This window comes from Xyrauchen texanus, chromosome 42 (genome assembly GCF_025860055.1).
Source record: "Xyrauchen texanus isolate HMW12.3.18 chromosome 42, RBS_HiC_50CHRs, whole genome shotgun sequence".
In the NCBI taxonomy this organism is placed as follows: domain Eukaryota; kingdom Metazoa; phylum Chordata; class Actinopteri; order Cypriniformes; family Catostomidae; genus Xyrauchen; species Xyrauchen texanus.
Window position 1 is genome coordinate 14,699,438 of NC_068317.1, and position 17,597 is coordinate 14,717,034.

The 17,597-nt window shown below is 38.2% G+C and overlaps 1 protein-coding gene across 1 annotated transcript in view; it reads right to left on the bottom strand.

The window, feature by feature from the left end:
- Nucleotides 1-17,136, bottom strand: part of LOC127634884 (sickle tail protein homolog) — a 119,543-nt gene extending 102,407 nt beyond the window's left edge. The window contains exon 1 of the mRNA XM_052114617.1: nt 16,800-17,136. Within this exon, the coding sequence (XP_051970577.1) occupies nt 16,800-17,103 (304 nt within the window). The 5' untranslated portion in view covers nt 17,104-17,136. The remainder of the gene's footprint in view (nt 1-16,799) is intronic.
- Between the last annotated feature and the right edge of the window lie 461 nt (nt 17,137-17,597).

Genomic DNA, 17,597 nt, shown 5'->3' on the forward strand with positions numbered 1-17,597 from the left:
TGTCACCACATGCCGCTGGTATTAGACATTCATTATCATCATTGTATCGACTGCACATTATCCTTTATTTAACAACAACACAATTCTGTTTTAAAAGTGACATTGGAGTCATAAACCTGATATTGTTCACCCTGCAGTCCTTAAAAACGGTGGCTGCTGGCTGTTGCTTCAGTTCAAAAACTCTAAAAACTCTACAAATGTCATTTTCACTGGTTCATATAGCCCTTGAGTACATTAAGGTAAACGTATTTGGTTTGCTGTCCATAATGGAGGGGCTCAAGCACAGGACTGGGCTTGAGCTCTGAAATCCCCCTTGGACTATCTGACTAAAGCAAAAAAATGGAAAGACTATTTTAAACAATAACTGGTTTAGGCGTTAAGAAATATAAAAGTGGAGATGGAGAGGTGGAGGGATGCCAGGAGAATCGTCACCGGAGTGAGGGAAGCAGCCGCTTATATATCTTTGGGATATGATTGGCAGGCCTAGATGAACAAGCTCCTCCCGAATTTCAGTTTTGAACTTCATTTATCAGCAATGCAATCATGTTTACTGCAACCAGCTACTATTTTCTTTGCACAGCGACCATAACTCTTAAATTACAATAGAGGTACAATTTTTTTGGCATCATAGCTGTTTCTAGATTGTGTATTTAGAACAGCTTCAAAGCTGTATTGTCAAATAAACATTTTGTGCTTTTGCCAATTTTTGTTGACAGAAAAAGTAGAGAGAGAGGGAGAATGGGATTGAGAAACACTGCATGCCAGATTCAAACCTCCATCTCCCATATAAACAGGGTTGGGCAGTAACGGAATACATGTAATGGGATTACGTATTTAAAATGCAAAATATTAGTAAATGTATTCCACTACTGTTACAATTTAAATCATTGGTAATTAGAATAGATTATTAGATCTTGTTTTAGAAACAACACTGCATAAGATATATCGGTTTTTCAAAAAATGTATTTTTAACATGTGTATTTTGTCTCTGAGTTTTTATAGACAAAACAAAGGAAACAAATCTACCAGTGCTGAAGAAGTAATCCAAAGTATTTAGAATATGTTACTGACCTTGAGTAATCTAACAGAATATGTTACAAATGATATTTTACAGCATGTATTCTGTAATCTGTAGTCGAATACATTTCAAAAGTAATCCTCTCACCCTGTATATAAGCACTGTGGCTCAATGTTTCTGGTGTGCTAACCACTAGGCTAAGGAAACTCACTATTCCTCCATTTTTCTTGCCCTGTTTCATCTTGTTTCTAAATAACTAGTCACTCTGTAACAGCTGTTTGTCAACCCATTAGATGCTGCATCAGAATAGAGAAGAAAAAAGGGAAGAAAGTGTAAGCAATCACACACACAGGGCCAACATTTCAGGAAACTCCTTTATTTATTCATCCTTGCTTAAAAATGATTTTCTTTTAACAAAGATTCTCTTTAGTAGAGGGTGTTCAGTAGTGCGTGTGTGTGTGTGTGTGTGTGTGTGTGTGTGAGACCCTCTTGGCTGACCCTAATAAGCAACCACACAGAGCTTGCCTCAATAGACTTCAAACAGAGATGCCACCAAGAAAACTAGCACACAACCTGTTAAGAGAAAAACAGAGAGAGAGAAAGAAAAACACAGGGAGAGAGAAAGGTTTTGTTCAGACAGACAGCAAGAAACTGATTTATTTAGCATATCCGACTCAAATCAGTTTCATTTTCTGCAGTCTAAACGCAAATGGGGTTTAAAGGGATAGTTCACCCATAAATAAAGATTCTTTCATAATTTACCCACCCTCATGCCACCCCAGATGTGAAGACTTTCTTTCTTCTGCTGAACACAAATTAAGATTTTTAGATGAATATTTCAGCTCTGTAGATCCATACAATGCAAGTGAATGGTGATTAGATCTTTATAGCTCCAAAAATCACATAAACAAATCATAGAAGTAATCTCTCAATGTAAATCCATGTCTTCAGAAAAAAATATAATAGTTGTGGGTGAGAAACAGATCAAAACTTAAGTCCTTGTATTTTTTTTAATACTGTAAATATCTACTTTCACTTTTACATCTGAAAATCACATGGTGCCTATTTAGTTTCACATTCACATCTGAAAGTGAAAGCTAAAGTGTAGATTTAGAGTAAAAAGGACTGAAATATTGTTCTGTTTCTCACCCACACATATTGCCACTGAAGATATGGATTTAAATACTAGAGTCGTATGGATTACTTTTATGTTTCCTTTATTGATTTCTTGAGCTACAAAGGTCTGATCGCCATTCACTTGCATTGTATGGACCAGAGCTGAAATCTTCTAAAAATCTTTGTTTGTGTTCTGCTGAAGAAAGAAAGTCATGCACATCATGAATGGCATCTGGGTAAATGATCAGAGAATTTACATTTTGGGTGAACTTTCCTTTTCAAATATCATTAAAATCAGAGTTTTTAAATGCATCTGTCTGAATGGTCAGAGCGGATATATTCTCTGAAAAAGGTGTTGATATCTTATGCAATGTTGTTTCTCGAGTAAATTAATCATAATTTAACAATGTTTTGATATTTGTACTCAAAACAATATTGATTAAAATGTTTTTACAGCGCAAATCAGATTTGAGTGCAGTACGTGTGAACAAAGACATTGACAGAGAAGATAGAGAGACCTAGATACGTATCCAGGTAAACAAACAGACCAAAAAAGTGGTGGTAACCTCAAACAACAAAATGTGGTGATTGAAAAAGCAAAAGAAAAGGTGAAGACAGAGAAAACAGCAACAGAACAAAGAGAGAAAGACAACCACTGGCGAAATGCGAGGATCAGTCTATTCACTCCACAAGTTTAGGACTAAAAGATAAGATTTTCTGTCAGTGCTCTCTATGTGTGAGCCTCAAACCTGTCAGAGGTAATAGCCTCATAAAGACTCATGCTAACTGTGAAACTGGGGCAAAGAACACTAGATCCAATTAAACTGCAGCAAACTCAGGGAGAGAGTCTGTAGCCTATAAGAGATCACTTGATTCTTCATAAGAACTTGCTTTGTGAGGTTCATTAAAAAAAGTATGCATGATCAAATATTTAGACACTTGAACCACACTTAAAATATGTAAATATAATGGCATTAGATAACAAAATATCAGACCAAATGGTACATGTGCTGAGGGACGAATCACAAGCACACTTTTCAAGTAAAACATTCACAAATTATGTAAACAAAAAATGACTGTTCAAATTTAGGACACTTCTTTCTACCAAATGTTAGAGGAACATGTCCAAAGTAAACGTGAGTAATTGTATCAGTGACTACTTTGCTATGACACCTGTGACAACTTGAGAGGAACTGACTTCATGCATGCACTAAATATCATTTTGAAACTGTTTGGTTAAAAGTAATGGCAAAAATGGCTGAGAATGTTTAACATTTCAAAACTAATAACATCATTTGATTACAGATGCCATTTCAATAGTTTTTGGTGCCACTGTATGATTTGGTATCTAGGCAAGAACATTAGAATGCACTAAGATAAAAAATAATTGGCATCACTGACGTGCACAGAACGGGGGCTACAGGAGCCGCTCAACAACTATTGACAGCAGATTTTACTTCACATCCTGTCCATGTCCTTTCGCCCCTGTCCCTGCTAAGGTCTGTGCATGTCACTGATTGGCATATTAGAGATATTTATGGATGGTTTGGTGACTTTAATTTAAATAGCGCAGAATAATCAGACCAGATAAACTTTCACAGGGATTCCACCATTGTGTTACTTTAAATAACATCATCCACAGTGAGAGCTGGGAACCAAAGACTAAATTCCCATCTAAGAATACCCACAAAGGAAGGAACAGTTTTAGGCTATTACTGCCACTGCAGATTCCAATGGAAGCAAACATTAATAAAACTCTCAGAATATTCCCTGACTCCTCACAAGATGGTTCAATGTCTCTATCTTGATTTTAGCTAGCATCGTTTGCTAAAAAGAATCCGTTTCGGTCTGTATAGTGAACATTTTCAGAACAATCAATTAGTTGTAGTGAGGAGGTGTGCTGATTTCCCCACAAAGTTTCAGAGAGTATCATTAGCCTAAAGGTATTTGTCATTCCAGTATCTGTACCCTTTTTTTTTTATTTTTTTATTTTTTATTTTTTTTGCTGAAAGAGTCTTTACTAAGTACACTTTCTTAGTGGGCTGTATCTAATAACAGCCCAAGCTTAAAAATTAGCTCTGAGAAAAAGTCTAAATTGATTTGTTGATATTTTGATATTTAATGCAATGCCATTCAGACATGTTTAAGAGTGTCTCAAATGTCCAACTACTTTTTGAGGCCACTTTATCTTTTAGTTGTGTCTATGCATGCTACAAAATGCAGTCCTCTGCAACAACAACTAATCAGTGCATCACATCATGCATGACATGAGGCCCCGGGTCATGAATTCAGCTCTGAGGGACAGAAAAACAGCATCAACAACCAAACCAGGTGCTGTTGACAGAGGTCTTCTCCTTCCGCTCTTTCTTTTGCTATGTCTGATTCATATTACCTAAGACATTTAAAAACTGTTGTATCATCTAAACCCTCTGAAGCACGAATGAGCACCTATCAACACAAACTGACTCAAATGTATATTCTTGTGCAAACACACAAAACTTGTTGGCTCTTGCCTAGTAGGTAACCTAATTCAAATTGACAAATTTGTCTAAGATCTATTTGCTTAAGGATCAATTTCTACTTGATCTAACCCCCCCACAAAAAATTAAAAAATAAATACTTTTGTTAGTGTTTAACTTAGTTTTTCAGGTTGGCTTGGTCAGATTAAACAACCTTTCTGACTTTGCAGTTCATTTAAATGGTACACAATGAAGCACATTTTTAGGTTACTTCACAAAAAAAAAAACATTTTACAGTTCAGAGGGGGAAAAAATATTGCTCAAGGGTTGCTTTTTCAAAGCTCAGGAGATTTACTGGAGATCCCAATTATGTTACATTTAAGTAATAACTTTGTCTCAGATGTTTCTCCTAAAAGCAATAAGAAATAAAGGAGCTCTAAAATGAATGTGGATAGTATACCTCAGATCATTTGGTCTTGTAAGAATTTTATGAGAAATGTTTGACTCACACTGAAATCTCTGATTTTTGATTGAAGACTTTAGTATCTTAAGAAATGTAAGCATAGTGTGAGACATTGTTGAGACATCATCTGAAACTTTATATGAGACGCATGTAAGATAACTGGGGCCTTTTTCTCAGGAAAATAAATCTGAGAAGCAGGAGATGTATGCAAAAGTCTCTTTTTGATCTCCATTGAATCTCTTTGCTGAGGTGAAATAGCTGACATATAAAAGAGCATTTGTGATTTTTCTTTCCTATGGGAGTCTCTCTCTCTCTCTCTCTCTCTCTCTCTCTCTCTCTCTCTCTCTCTCTCTCTCTCTCTCTCTCTCTCTCTAACTCTGTCTACAAGACTCCATTAAACTTCTAGTTGCTAGCGGCCATGTCCTGTAAGCCATTTTTCACATCCGCAGTGGTGATTAATCAGCCTATGAGCTCAGTGGAAAGGATCCTGTAAAATTCTTGAAGTAAGCAAAAGTGTCCACCTCCTCCTTACATCAGCCCTGCATTTTAAGAAGAATTTCTCACAACATAAAATGATAAACCTTTCCCTTCTTTCTCTTCCTCTCCTTTTTGATCCTCCCTGTCAAACAGTGAACAATTACCAGATTCCATTTGCCATTAATTTAAAGCACTCAGCCACTTTTCATACACTGAGCTGGTTGATGACCTGAGGATCAACTTTTGGCCACATAAATTCTGTTTTGCACTAATAGAACATCTCATCTGTCTAAAGGTATAATAGTGTGTAGGTCTGAGATTAATAGAGCAGCTTCCAATAACTGAAAAACCTGATTCAAAAGAGTAATTAGGGTACAATAAATCTGGGACAAGCAAATAGTGTTCATCCATGTCAGGCTTCTTTCATTTGAATGTTTTAAAAACCAAACCAAAACAAATCAAAACAAATCAAATCAAATCAAATCAAAACAAAACAAAGAACAAAACTTACAATAATTTATTTGACAAAATACAAGCTTCTGTCTGCTTACCTGACATTTAAACAAATAGTTATAGAAATAGTTCACCCAAATTTGAAAACCCCAAAAATATTCTCAACATTTACACACTCTCATGCTGTTTCAAATCTATTTAACTTTCTTTCTTAAATGGAAAAAAGGAGATTTTTTGAAGTATGTTCACACTGCCCTTTTATTGAAACGCAAGCATATAGTGACCAGGAGCAAAAAACAAAACAAAAACAAAACACTTGTAAAGTAACAGCCCCTGGTCATTGTATGCATATGAATAAAATAGTATGAACAGTCTTTTAAAAAAAGTAAACGTACGTAAATTATTTTTGGGTGAACTATTCCTTTAAAAACTCTGCCTTTATTATTGAACAGCTTTCTGAACTTGCTGGCACAGTGAGTTCTACTGGTATCTTCAGTTTGGGCAGTGCTGGATTAAGTGTGTCTCACTTTTTAATCTGTGATAATCAGAGAGGATTATGAGTTCATTAATCTAATCCCACTAGTCACTATCCTCATAGCACTTCCAATGGCTTCACCCTCCATATCTATAAATTACATCCTGCCCTTGATTACAAGATATGTCCCTGTCTAACATTGTGCCAAATAATCATGGGATTCATCTTTTTTAATCATTAAACAAATAATTCACCCCAAAATGAAAATTCTGTCATCATTTATCCACTCCAATGTTGTAACAAACCCCTATGATTTTATTTCTTCTGTGGAACACAACAAGAGATATTTTGAATAATGTATCCTGTTTTTTTTGTTTTTGTTGTAGTTTTGTTATCATACAACGAAAGCATATAGTGACCAGAGTTGGTTAAGATACCGAAAGGACAGGAAGCACCATAAATCCTTTAAATTTGTGCAGGCTACTGAAGCCATATGATAATGTTTGTGAGGTACTATACAGACCAAAATGTAAATCATTATTCACAGATGTAGCTCAAGCTTGGTGCGTTAAGACACTTTGCACCCTGTTTGGAAAAAAAACGTTTTACAGGTTTGGAAAGACATGTTTTATGAAATGGAAAGTTTTTCTGAGAACTATCCCTAGAAATGAAAGAGAATTACTAAACATCAAACTGAATACTTTCACCTCTAGATTTGTATCCTGCAATGCAAAAACTCCAAATTAAAGGTCAAACTGCATTATGGTGGTATACTACAATAGCTATCCTATAATCCCACTGTGAAATGTTATACTTCTCATATCAGCAGATCGCAGACTGATACGTAAAACACAAATATCATTGTGACCACTCACAGTCTAAGCATGGCAAAACTAAACAACAGAAGCTTGAGCAGAGATGCAACCAGTTCAATAAAACACAAGTTAAAAAGGCCTACTGCGACTGCCTCTCTCTTTCTCTCCCACCCCCTTCTTTTCCCATAACCTCAGTCTGGCTAAACCATAATAAGCAAGACCACCCAGCCATGAAATTTACTGACTGTGATACAGTTCTTTGTCCCACTACACCTGCTTGTGATAAACTTTCAAAGAGCTATAACAGAAATGTAAACAAAAGCCTCAGCCATTTTACCTGCAGATAAACAGAAACCTCTTTAAGACTGCTGATAAAAACCTTGCCCTTATCACTTTATCTGTCAGCCATAAAACGGGAAAAGAAATAAGAGACTGTATTCACTTTCTTTCCAGATATTTTTGTGAGGACATGTTTAGGTAGCAAACATAAGTATCAGATTGCAAGTGATTATGTAAACTCTTCTGGCTGGATCTGAGAGATTGCTCAAAGATGAATGGAAAAGTATAAAGTGTTTGTTGTATTAATGTTTCGGTATAACTTACATGATGTATTGTTACAAGAAGGTAAGTAAGAGGTCCTTCAAGACATTTAACTCTTCACTGGGAGGTTGGTTATTACAACTAAATGTTAAAGTCTGCATTTTTAGAAACCTTTAATGACAAGAAAACACACACACATCTCCCATCCAATATCAATATTGGGTCATCTATCAGTCATTAATTTCTGTTCATCCAACCAAAAAATGTATTGATGAATACATTTATGCTTTTATGTTGTTTAAAATTTAAATTGAACTGATTAAACAAATAGTTCACCAAAAATGTATTTGTGGCAGGGCGGGGCCGGGTCGTGATCCTACACACCCGGTCCCGTATCAGGCTAATCAAGCCTCCGTGAGGGATAAAGGTCGACTGCAGAGGATTGTGCGAGAGAGAGAGATAGTTTACGGACATGTCCGTCATGTGTGTGTTTGTCTTTTGTTTAAGTTTTATATTAAACTATTATTTATATTGACAAGCCGGTTCTCGCCTCCTCCTTTCCATTGATCCCTTTACAGGATTCTACTCATATTTATTGTTATTTTTTTCTGTGGAAAACAGAAGAAGTTTGCTAACAGAATGTCCAAGCTGCTCTTTTCCACACAATGAAAGTGGAAGGTGACTATGGGTGTCAAGCTCCAAGAAGAACAAAAATGTACAAAACTTGCTTTCCACCATAGCTCTCAACGATGTGAGCACACAGGAAATCAGCATGTTTCCGAGAGTCTCGGTACTCTAGGATTGCCCACATTATGCTGACTCACCCACAAGCACCATCTCCTATCAGACAATTTTGCATCAGCTCAAGCATCTTTACCTTGAGGCACAACCAAAAGTGTTTTTTTTTTGCTTCAGTAGCATGGAAAACCAGTGTTCGGATCACGTGTTGAAACCAGGAAGTAATCGCTTTTGCATAATCAGTGACTAGCATGATTCGCAGGTTGCATTTTTCCCTCTAACATTATATTTTTACTCCACAGATGGTTAGGTTTAGGTTTAGGGGTTGGGTTGTTGGTTCAGTTTATAAAATATGCATCTCTGTATTACAGCTTGTACAGCTGAAAACAACTCGCTTCAACTCACTTTTGGTGCCCATCCATGGACATTACACCTGGTAAATGCCATTCACATGTGACCATATGCCACCCAACACTTACCGCTTTGGCCACTGGGGAAATGTTTCACATTTTGGTAAGCATAGACCAATCTTAGCTAAAGAAAATCAATCTACTGTTTCAGATTTCACAGTGAGATCTCTCAAATTACTCTCAAATCTTGTTCACACTTCCACACATTCAAACAGGTGTATTCAAGATGCACACGAGAGAGAAAATACATTGACGAAATTTTGAAATACATTGTGGAAAATAAACTGTAATCCCTTACTCAAGCCTAAAGGTCTAATGCCTTAATCAAACCCTAAATCGGACCATGATTTGAAATAACAGTTACAGGTCATTGACATATATCAGCCAGTTGTACTGTATATTACATAAATAAATATGGAATGAGTAACCAAATGTGTTCACTGATGTTTCATTTCTTAAAATAAAGTGTTGAATAGGAGGAAATGGGAAATGGTATTGTTTCAATATGAAATTATGTTTGGTGATTGATTGGTCTCCAAATAAAAGTCTAACCTTTTCTGATGAGCTTTTTAAAGTCATAAAATATCTTACGAATTCACCATCTCCTACAAATTATTGTGAGATTTCATGAAACTATGTTCATAGAAAATGTTTCAAATACTGTTTATGTCTCTACAGGTTTATGCTTGCTTAATGTTGTTTCCTTTATGGAGGACGAATCAGCATGGTAACACCTGGATTCCAGCTGTCATTTTAACTGCCAGAATATATGGAAAGAATGGAGGAAGAAAGAGAAGAATGAACATTTCCCATCAACCCACTGTTTAGTTACTACATGTTGAGGGTCTTGACTGACAGGTGTACGAAGGAATCTGATTTGGCAGGATTTGAGTCCTGCATAATAACTTCATAGGAAATTTGAGTTGACACAGAGCTCTTAAACCACAACAACACAGGATTAAAAACCACTGGGGAATGTATAAAAGAGGAGCCCAACAACACACAAACACATACACATGCACACAAGCTGACATTAATCTGCACCCCACTGTGCTAGAGTGGGGAGGAAACAATGTGATGAGGAACTTGTGTGCTTCTGAGAGCAATACACTAAAAATCCACAAAAATCAATCATGAGGGGTACATGAGCACCGTTGCTCATCTAATCCCACAAAACCAGAATAATTTAAAAACATCAAACATGCCCCCACACATTTTGAGCATAATCTACACCCAAATACCTAAAACCATGCATGATAATGTGCATAATACATAAAACACCAAACAAATTTGTCTGCTATAGTATTTGCCTATAAGTTCTATATATTATGTACACCCAATACTTAAATCCAGGCCTCAATAATCATTTTAACATTTTAGAGATATTGTTTACAAATGATAAAAACTGAGGAGAAACATTTAGACCTGCTAAAGCCTTCTCACAATATCAAACCACATCTGAAAACATCATGGTTACTGTTGTAACCTCCGTTCCCCGATGGAAGGAACGAGACGTTGTGTCGATTGTAGTGACACAAGGGGTCTCTTCTGAGAGCGTCGCGTACCTCTGAACTTGAGAAGAGGCCAATGTCAAGTTGGCAGACAGAATTTGCATGCCCTGCCCCCAGACATAAGGGTATAAAGGGGAGCAGGGGAGCGAATGTCAGACAGGCTTTTACAGAGGAGCCGAGAATAAGGTTACGGCACATTACAGTGGTATGGATAGTGACATGGCAAGGGGAACACAACGTCTCGTTCCTTCCATCCGGGAACGAAGGTTACAACAGTAACCATGATGTTCCCCTTCTGTCACTCACTCGACGCTGTATTGATTGTAGTGACACAAGGGGTCCCACTTCAAAACGCCATGCACTACCCGTGTGCCGAGCCAGGTGCAAGCAGGCTGCTGCGTGCTAGAAGCAGCTGGGCCGGCTGCACGTAACCCTCCCCAACGCCCCAATGAAAGGTATCATATACCGCCACCCGTGGACATGGTGTGGTGGTAGATCCTGCCTGACAAGGGAGGAGTTGCTACAGACATGGCGACCGGGGACAGCGAGGACTGCCCAAGGGAGACACGGGCCCTGCCAGCAGGGGGACCGTATTGCAGAAAATACATCACAGGGAGTTGCCTGAAGCGGGAACTATGCCTGTGGAGCCCAAGCCCAACACGTAGCACTCGACTCGTGGTGGGTATTGCAGCGAATGTGGTGTGACAGGCTAGGGGTTAGCATCAACAACCCAATGAGCTGACCTCTGTTCGGAGACGGCGTTCCCTTTCCGCTGTCCTCCAAATCAGACAAAGAGCTGCTCAGATCATGGGGGGGAGGGATGCAGAAAATAATGCATCGGGAGGCAGAAGCGCATCCCTCATGAAACATTTGTCCTGCAAATATTGTGAATTTGCACACAATAGCCAGTGCAGGAGCCAGATTGTTTGTGTAGAAAATCATTGGCAATAGAAGAACAAACTAAGTTGATGCTGTTCGTGATTGTGAGGGATGATTCATTGCTGTACAGAACCAAATATAATTTGCAGGTTCATTTTCACATTATAATTTTTTTCCATGCCCTACCGACCCTGAACAGATGAGACACGATCGTTTGACACTTCAAAAATAGTGAATAAAAGCAAAATTTTCAGTACATTTTCTTTGAATGTTCAGTTTTCATAATCAATTGCTTATGTTGCCAAATGTGCATATGTGCAGACAACGTCTGTCACAACTGTGGTGATAACACGGGCGTAATTTCCTATGGGGACAGGGGGGACATAGCCCCCCCACTTTTCAAAATCCCGTTCGTGTCCCCCCCACTTTTCAAAATCCCGTTCGTGCCCCCCCCCCCCCTTCAAATTCGTTTGTTATGATTTTTTTTAACCGCGCGCCGTCATCGCCACGGAGGAGCACGACCAAGCAGAACACAGACATCCTGCCTGTCTCTGTCAATGCGCGCGTCCGCGTACAGGCAGGAATGCACTCAATGCGCGCGTCTCGTGCACACTCTTAATAGTGTAACTGTAAGCGCACTGAAAGTTCTACTGAGCAGCCGGTATCGCAGTAGTCAGTCATGAAACGCCAGCAACAGGTTTTAATATCTTCATGCATGAAAAAAAAGAAAGGAGATGTGAGTTGGTTGATTCAGTAAATTAGATCAGGTCAGGGTAATTTTGATTTGGTCTACACCTGTTGATACTAACATTGATTGAGCTAACGTTAACATACATTGTTGCTAGGTAACTTCAAACTGTTAGATAAACATTTAATGTTGCCTAGCCCTAGAACATTCTGTGTACCATGAAAACGAGTCCACTTTAAACCGCAGCGTTTTCTGTCAGCAATGTATGACAAGCAGACTCTGGCTGCTAGTTTAATGTTATTCTCAACTCAACTCATTATACTCAGATGCAGAAATATTTTTTAAAGTCTTAATAATAAATGTTTTTCTAAACTTGAGCTATTGTTGTTCACTTACAATATTTGTTCATTTAAAATGGAAGTTCATTTTAAAAAAAATATCTGCCGACATTCGCAATCCGCAAACAGCCGCTGACTGTCCGACGGTAACAAGGTTGTGCTGTTTAGGATCTCGCCTCATGAGGAGAAATGAAAACAAATGAGCGCAGCTCACACACAGAAATTCAGTGTACATACAGCAGTAAAAATTCATGTAGAGTTTTTATATTTATACAGTTAAGCAACATCACACGACCAAGAGTGTGGAATACCATCACAATTGAAAATGTGACACCAATTTCATATGACAGTTAAATAAACAAGGAAATAATATTAAGTCACTTACATTTTATACGCTATATTGACTGTTTTTCTTTATTTCAGCATCGAAAATAGTTCAAAACAAAGATCACAGCAGAAAACACCTCTCACAGGAACACGTAAAGTGTTTTCATTACTGAATGATTCAGCGTTTTGAACGAATCGGTTGAGTCAAAGATTCAATGACCCATATAAATGCCTAATTCCTGAACAAATCGGCAGTTTGAATGAATCGTTTGAATAAATGACTCACTCATTAAGACGGTCGCCTGCCGCCTCCTACTGATGATTTAGTTTCTTGTTTAAAAGTATCATTCTTTCCAATATTTCATATTTGCATATTCAAAAAATATTTAAAACAATCTCATAAGATTATTTAATGCAGTTGTAATTTTTCAGTGTAAATTATTAATTTGACAGCCATATAGTGTCTTATTATTCTAATTTAATTTATTGATCAAATTTAAGAATTTAAAATGAAAGATGAATAATATATTTTAAACGATTAGGGAAAAATGCCCTTTATAAAGGTTAAAATATCATAAATATGCAGATTTAAATATGTCAAAGCTGACTGAACACTGATGAGAGAATAAATTATATTTAAAATAAAAGAAAATCCTATTTTTTGCCTGGACAGTGAATGACCGATTTACTTGTTCGAAAAAAAGTCTTAATGTCGAGCCCTGAGTTAGTCTATATTTTATATAGCATTATGGTTATGTGGCGAGCCTGAGTATAGTTTAGAGTAGCAACTCAAAAATTTGCAGAACATGTCCAAAGCAATGCACACAAAGTTGCTATCACTACCCACTGCCAAAAAACAAAACCAGTAGATGTCCAGTTATCTTCAGCCAAAGCTGCACAGCAACAGAAATCAAGACGGTGTCTCATGAAAATTGCGGGCTCTGTACAGCTCTTGGCACGCCAGGGAGCTGCTCTTAGGGGCCATGAAGCTGAAGAAGGTAATTTAAAACAGTTACTGAAAGTAAGATGTGAAGATGACCCTGGCTTAGAGAAATGGCTGTCAACAAGAAAACATGATTACACATCCCCCAAAATCCAGAATGAATTTTTAAATCTATTTGCAAACAGCATAATTAGGGAAATCATTAGCTCAATTCACATGCTGCCTCTCCTCCAATATTCCATTATTATTGATGGAACACAGGACATTGAAAGAACTGAACAGGAAGCCATATGTGTCAGGTATGTTGACCATGATTTGGTTCCTCACGAGGTCTTCTTGGGACTTTACGAAGTCTCATGCACTACTGGGGAAAACCTAGCAAAAGTTGCCACAGATGTGTTGTTGCGCTTGAATCTTCAGCTGTCTGGTCTGCGTGGACAAACATATGATGGAGCAGCGAACATGTCAGGCAACAGAAAGGGAGCACAGGCCAGGATAAGGGAGATGCAGCCACTGGCTTTGTATGTACACTGTGGTGCCCACTGTGCAAATCTGGTCACCCAGGCTGCTTGTACAGCATCATCGCTGACATCTGATGCCCTGGATTGGGTCCACAAGCTTGGCTGTCTGTACAAAATGTCAGGCAAATACAAAACAAAATTTGTGAATATTGCAGCTGCAGCATCTGGGACAGTTAGCAACCTGCAACCCTTGTGTCAAACAAGATGGACGACCAGGACTCCAGCAATCTGGTCTGTGCTACGTCAGTACGAGTCCGTGCTACTCAGCTTAGAGGACATGGTCCAAACAGATGCCTCAAACACTGGTGTGACAGCAAGAGGGCTGCTGGAGAGGTTTGGAAAGGGTACCACAGTTTTAGGGCTCATGATGGCCACTGAAGTAATCCAAGAGTTGGAGTGCCTAAATTGCACACTGCAGATGCGAACAGAAACAGTGTCTGGCATGCTCTCTGCAGCAGATTGTGTAAGGACCACCCTGAGGGCAAAGAGAACTGAGGAGAAGTTCCAGGAGATATACAGCCACGCAACAGAGATGATTACCAAGCTAAATATTGAGCCCATAACCATGCCCCACATCCGCCGTCCACCAAAACGCTTCATTGGTAATGTCACTACTGCACACACACCTACAACCCCAGAAGAACACTACAGAGCTGATTTCTTCAAGGTGCTGGATACTGTGGACATCCAGCTGAAGGAGAGGTTTGATCAGGGTAGTCTGAAAACACTGACGAAGCTGGAGGAAGCCCTCCTAACTGGGGATGTAGACACTGCTGTGGTGGACCAGTATCCTGAATTAAACGAAGGGTCACTGAAAGTGCAGCTGAATATGTTTAAGCTCCAATACTCCTACACAACCACTTCAGAGGCCGCTACTATTCTGAGGAATCAGTTGCCTGAAGTCCGTGGACTTTTCAACCAAGTTGAAACACTTATTCGTCTACTTATGGTTGTTCCTACTGCCTCTGCGGAAGCAGAGAGGAGCTTCAGTGCTCTGAGGAGGTTGAAGACCTGGCTGAGAAGCACAATGTTGCAGATTCGCATTAACAATGTAGCAGTCTGTCACATTCACAAAGAAATGCTGGATAAAGTCAGCAAGGAAAACATTTGCCAGGAGTTTATCATGGCGAATGAGTACAGGAAGCATGTGTTTGGTTTTTTCATGTGAGAAGAGGAGAAAGGACAGTATAGAAGGGTGGATAGTTAGTATGGAGAGATGGGATTGAATTGATAGATGGAGGACACTAAAAAAATCTCTTTATATTAAAGATAAATGTTTGTTTTTATGTTTGTGAGATTGTGTTTCAATTTTGCATCTTGTGTAACAAATAATCTTGTGTACCTGCGGTTTGGTGGATGTGTCTCTGACTAATGTCAGATTAAACGGTTAGTTTGAAATAAAAGTTTGTTTTGTGAAAATTTTTGACTTTATAAAATGATTCTCTCAAGTCTTGGCTATTATACAATAAATAAGGTAAGACATATTTTTCTTATATATAGTTTAGTAGCCTATTATTCTTTTTGGCAAAATCATTATAAACAACTTTATATCCATTTCCTGGATTTTGTATCGCCATAGTCCCTAAATGTAGCCTATATGTAAATGGAGGAAATGGGATTCAAATCGAAAACATTTTTCGATCGAGAACATCATTGTGTCCCCCCCACTTCTCAAACCAAAGTTACACCCTTGGGTGATAATATTTTACATCTGTGGATTTGACCATTTGGACCACAATACATTGGATGTCAATGAGCGTTGTTAAACTCACTGCTAATTGCTGAGGCTCACACATATGAACGCTGAGTTTTGCACAGAGGGCCAGACAAAGATGATTGGCAGGCCAAATCGGCCACCTGTTGACTAGCCCTGATATACAATGTCAACACAGGAAGTAAAATTACATTTGGCAATCTACCCAATTCTTAAACTGTAAAGTATCCAACTTCTATTTTGTTAATTTTGACAAATTCTATTTCAAAAGTTGATTGAAAAATCTAACATAGAAAAAGTTGTGTTTAAAATAAAACTTGCTTCATCCATCCATCCATCCATCGTCAACCGCTTATCCTGTGTACAGGGTCGCGGGAAACTTGCTTCAATCATATCAAATTCTAAAAATCCAAAACTATGGTCAGCTATACTTTAAAAGTTCTATGAACTTAGATCTACAGGTAAAAGTCATTATTTATTTATTTTTGAGTTTGTTGAATTTATCCCATTATGTTCACTGGCCGTACTGTACAAACTTGTTAATTTGGGAAAACTTATGTGCCTAAAGTTGAGTAAACTCAAAATACTTTGAAGCTGGTTTCTTTATTATAATTATTTTAAAGTTAACTCAGCTTTTTATATTTGACAGTGCAGGGAATTGAGATTACCAATATCAAAACAAAACTTTACAACTATATCACAATGGAGACTAAACCAAAACACAATACAAATCTAAAAATAAATCTTGAATAGGAAAAGAACTGATGACAAAATAATTAACCAACTACTTCCAAAACCATGACACCTGAAAAACAGTCACCAAAGTTTCCAAATAATGACTAGGGGTCAGATATGAGAAGTACAGTTGTGTGTTCACGAATACCCACCTCTTATAATTTCCAAATTATACTTACTCTGCAGTGTGACTTGTTGCTGGGTTACGGTTGCTATGGACACTTTAGGTGGACTGATTCTGCTCCTGGGTCGGGCCACCTCGTCATCCTCTTTTAAATTTTTGTTTTGCTGGTTTTGTGAGTGTGTTGTCCCATTCACAAGAGGTCTTTGGCTGGCTATGTTGCCTTCATTTCCTGTTCGCATCACTTTCTCACCAACTCCAAGAATCCTGGATCGCCCAGCTGGTGTGTTGCGTCGGGGCGAGGGAAGTTTGGAGCTCGGACCAGCCGAGGATGGACGAGCAAGACGTGACTGTTTAGACATAGTTACGAGGTGTTCTCATATGTGGATAGATGCTCATACAATTTCACAGCAGGTGGAAATGAGCAGAATATATGTCCTACAATCTGATTAGACTCCAATGAAGATAATTAATCAATCACTCATAAAGGCTGCATAGTATTACAATTCCTCCATCCAATCGAATCACACCATTCCAAAAAGTACACGTCTAGTTCAAAGTCTTCAATCTCTTCCTCTGTGTAATATCCAGAATTGTGTGTACCTTTTTCATTCAAGTCAATCCACTAAAATTACTTTATTAACCACTTACTTGTAACAGCCTTCACTGCCATATGGTATTGCATACATACGTCTTGGTCAAAATTCTACATATTCAGTCTGTTCCTCTGTGGAATATCCAACACTGATTGTGTCCCTCGATTCCTCAGGTGTCCAAACCTTGTCTGGAATTCTGAAGTATTCCAAGGAGAATGAATTGCAGCTTTAACTGCTCACCCATCTCTCTCTTTCTCTCT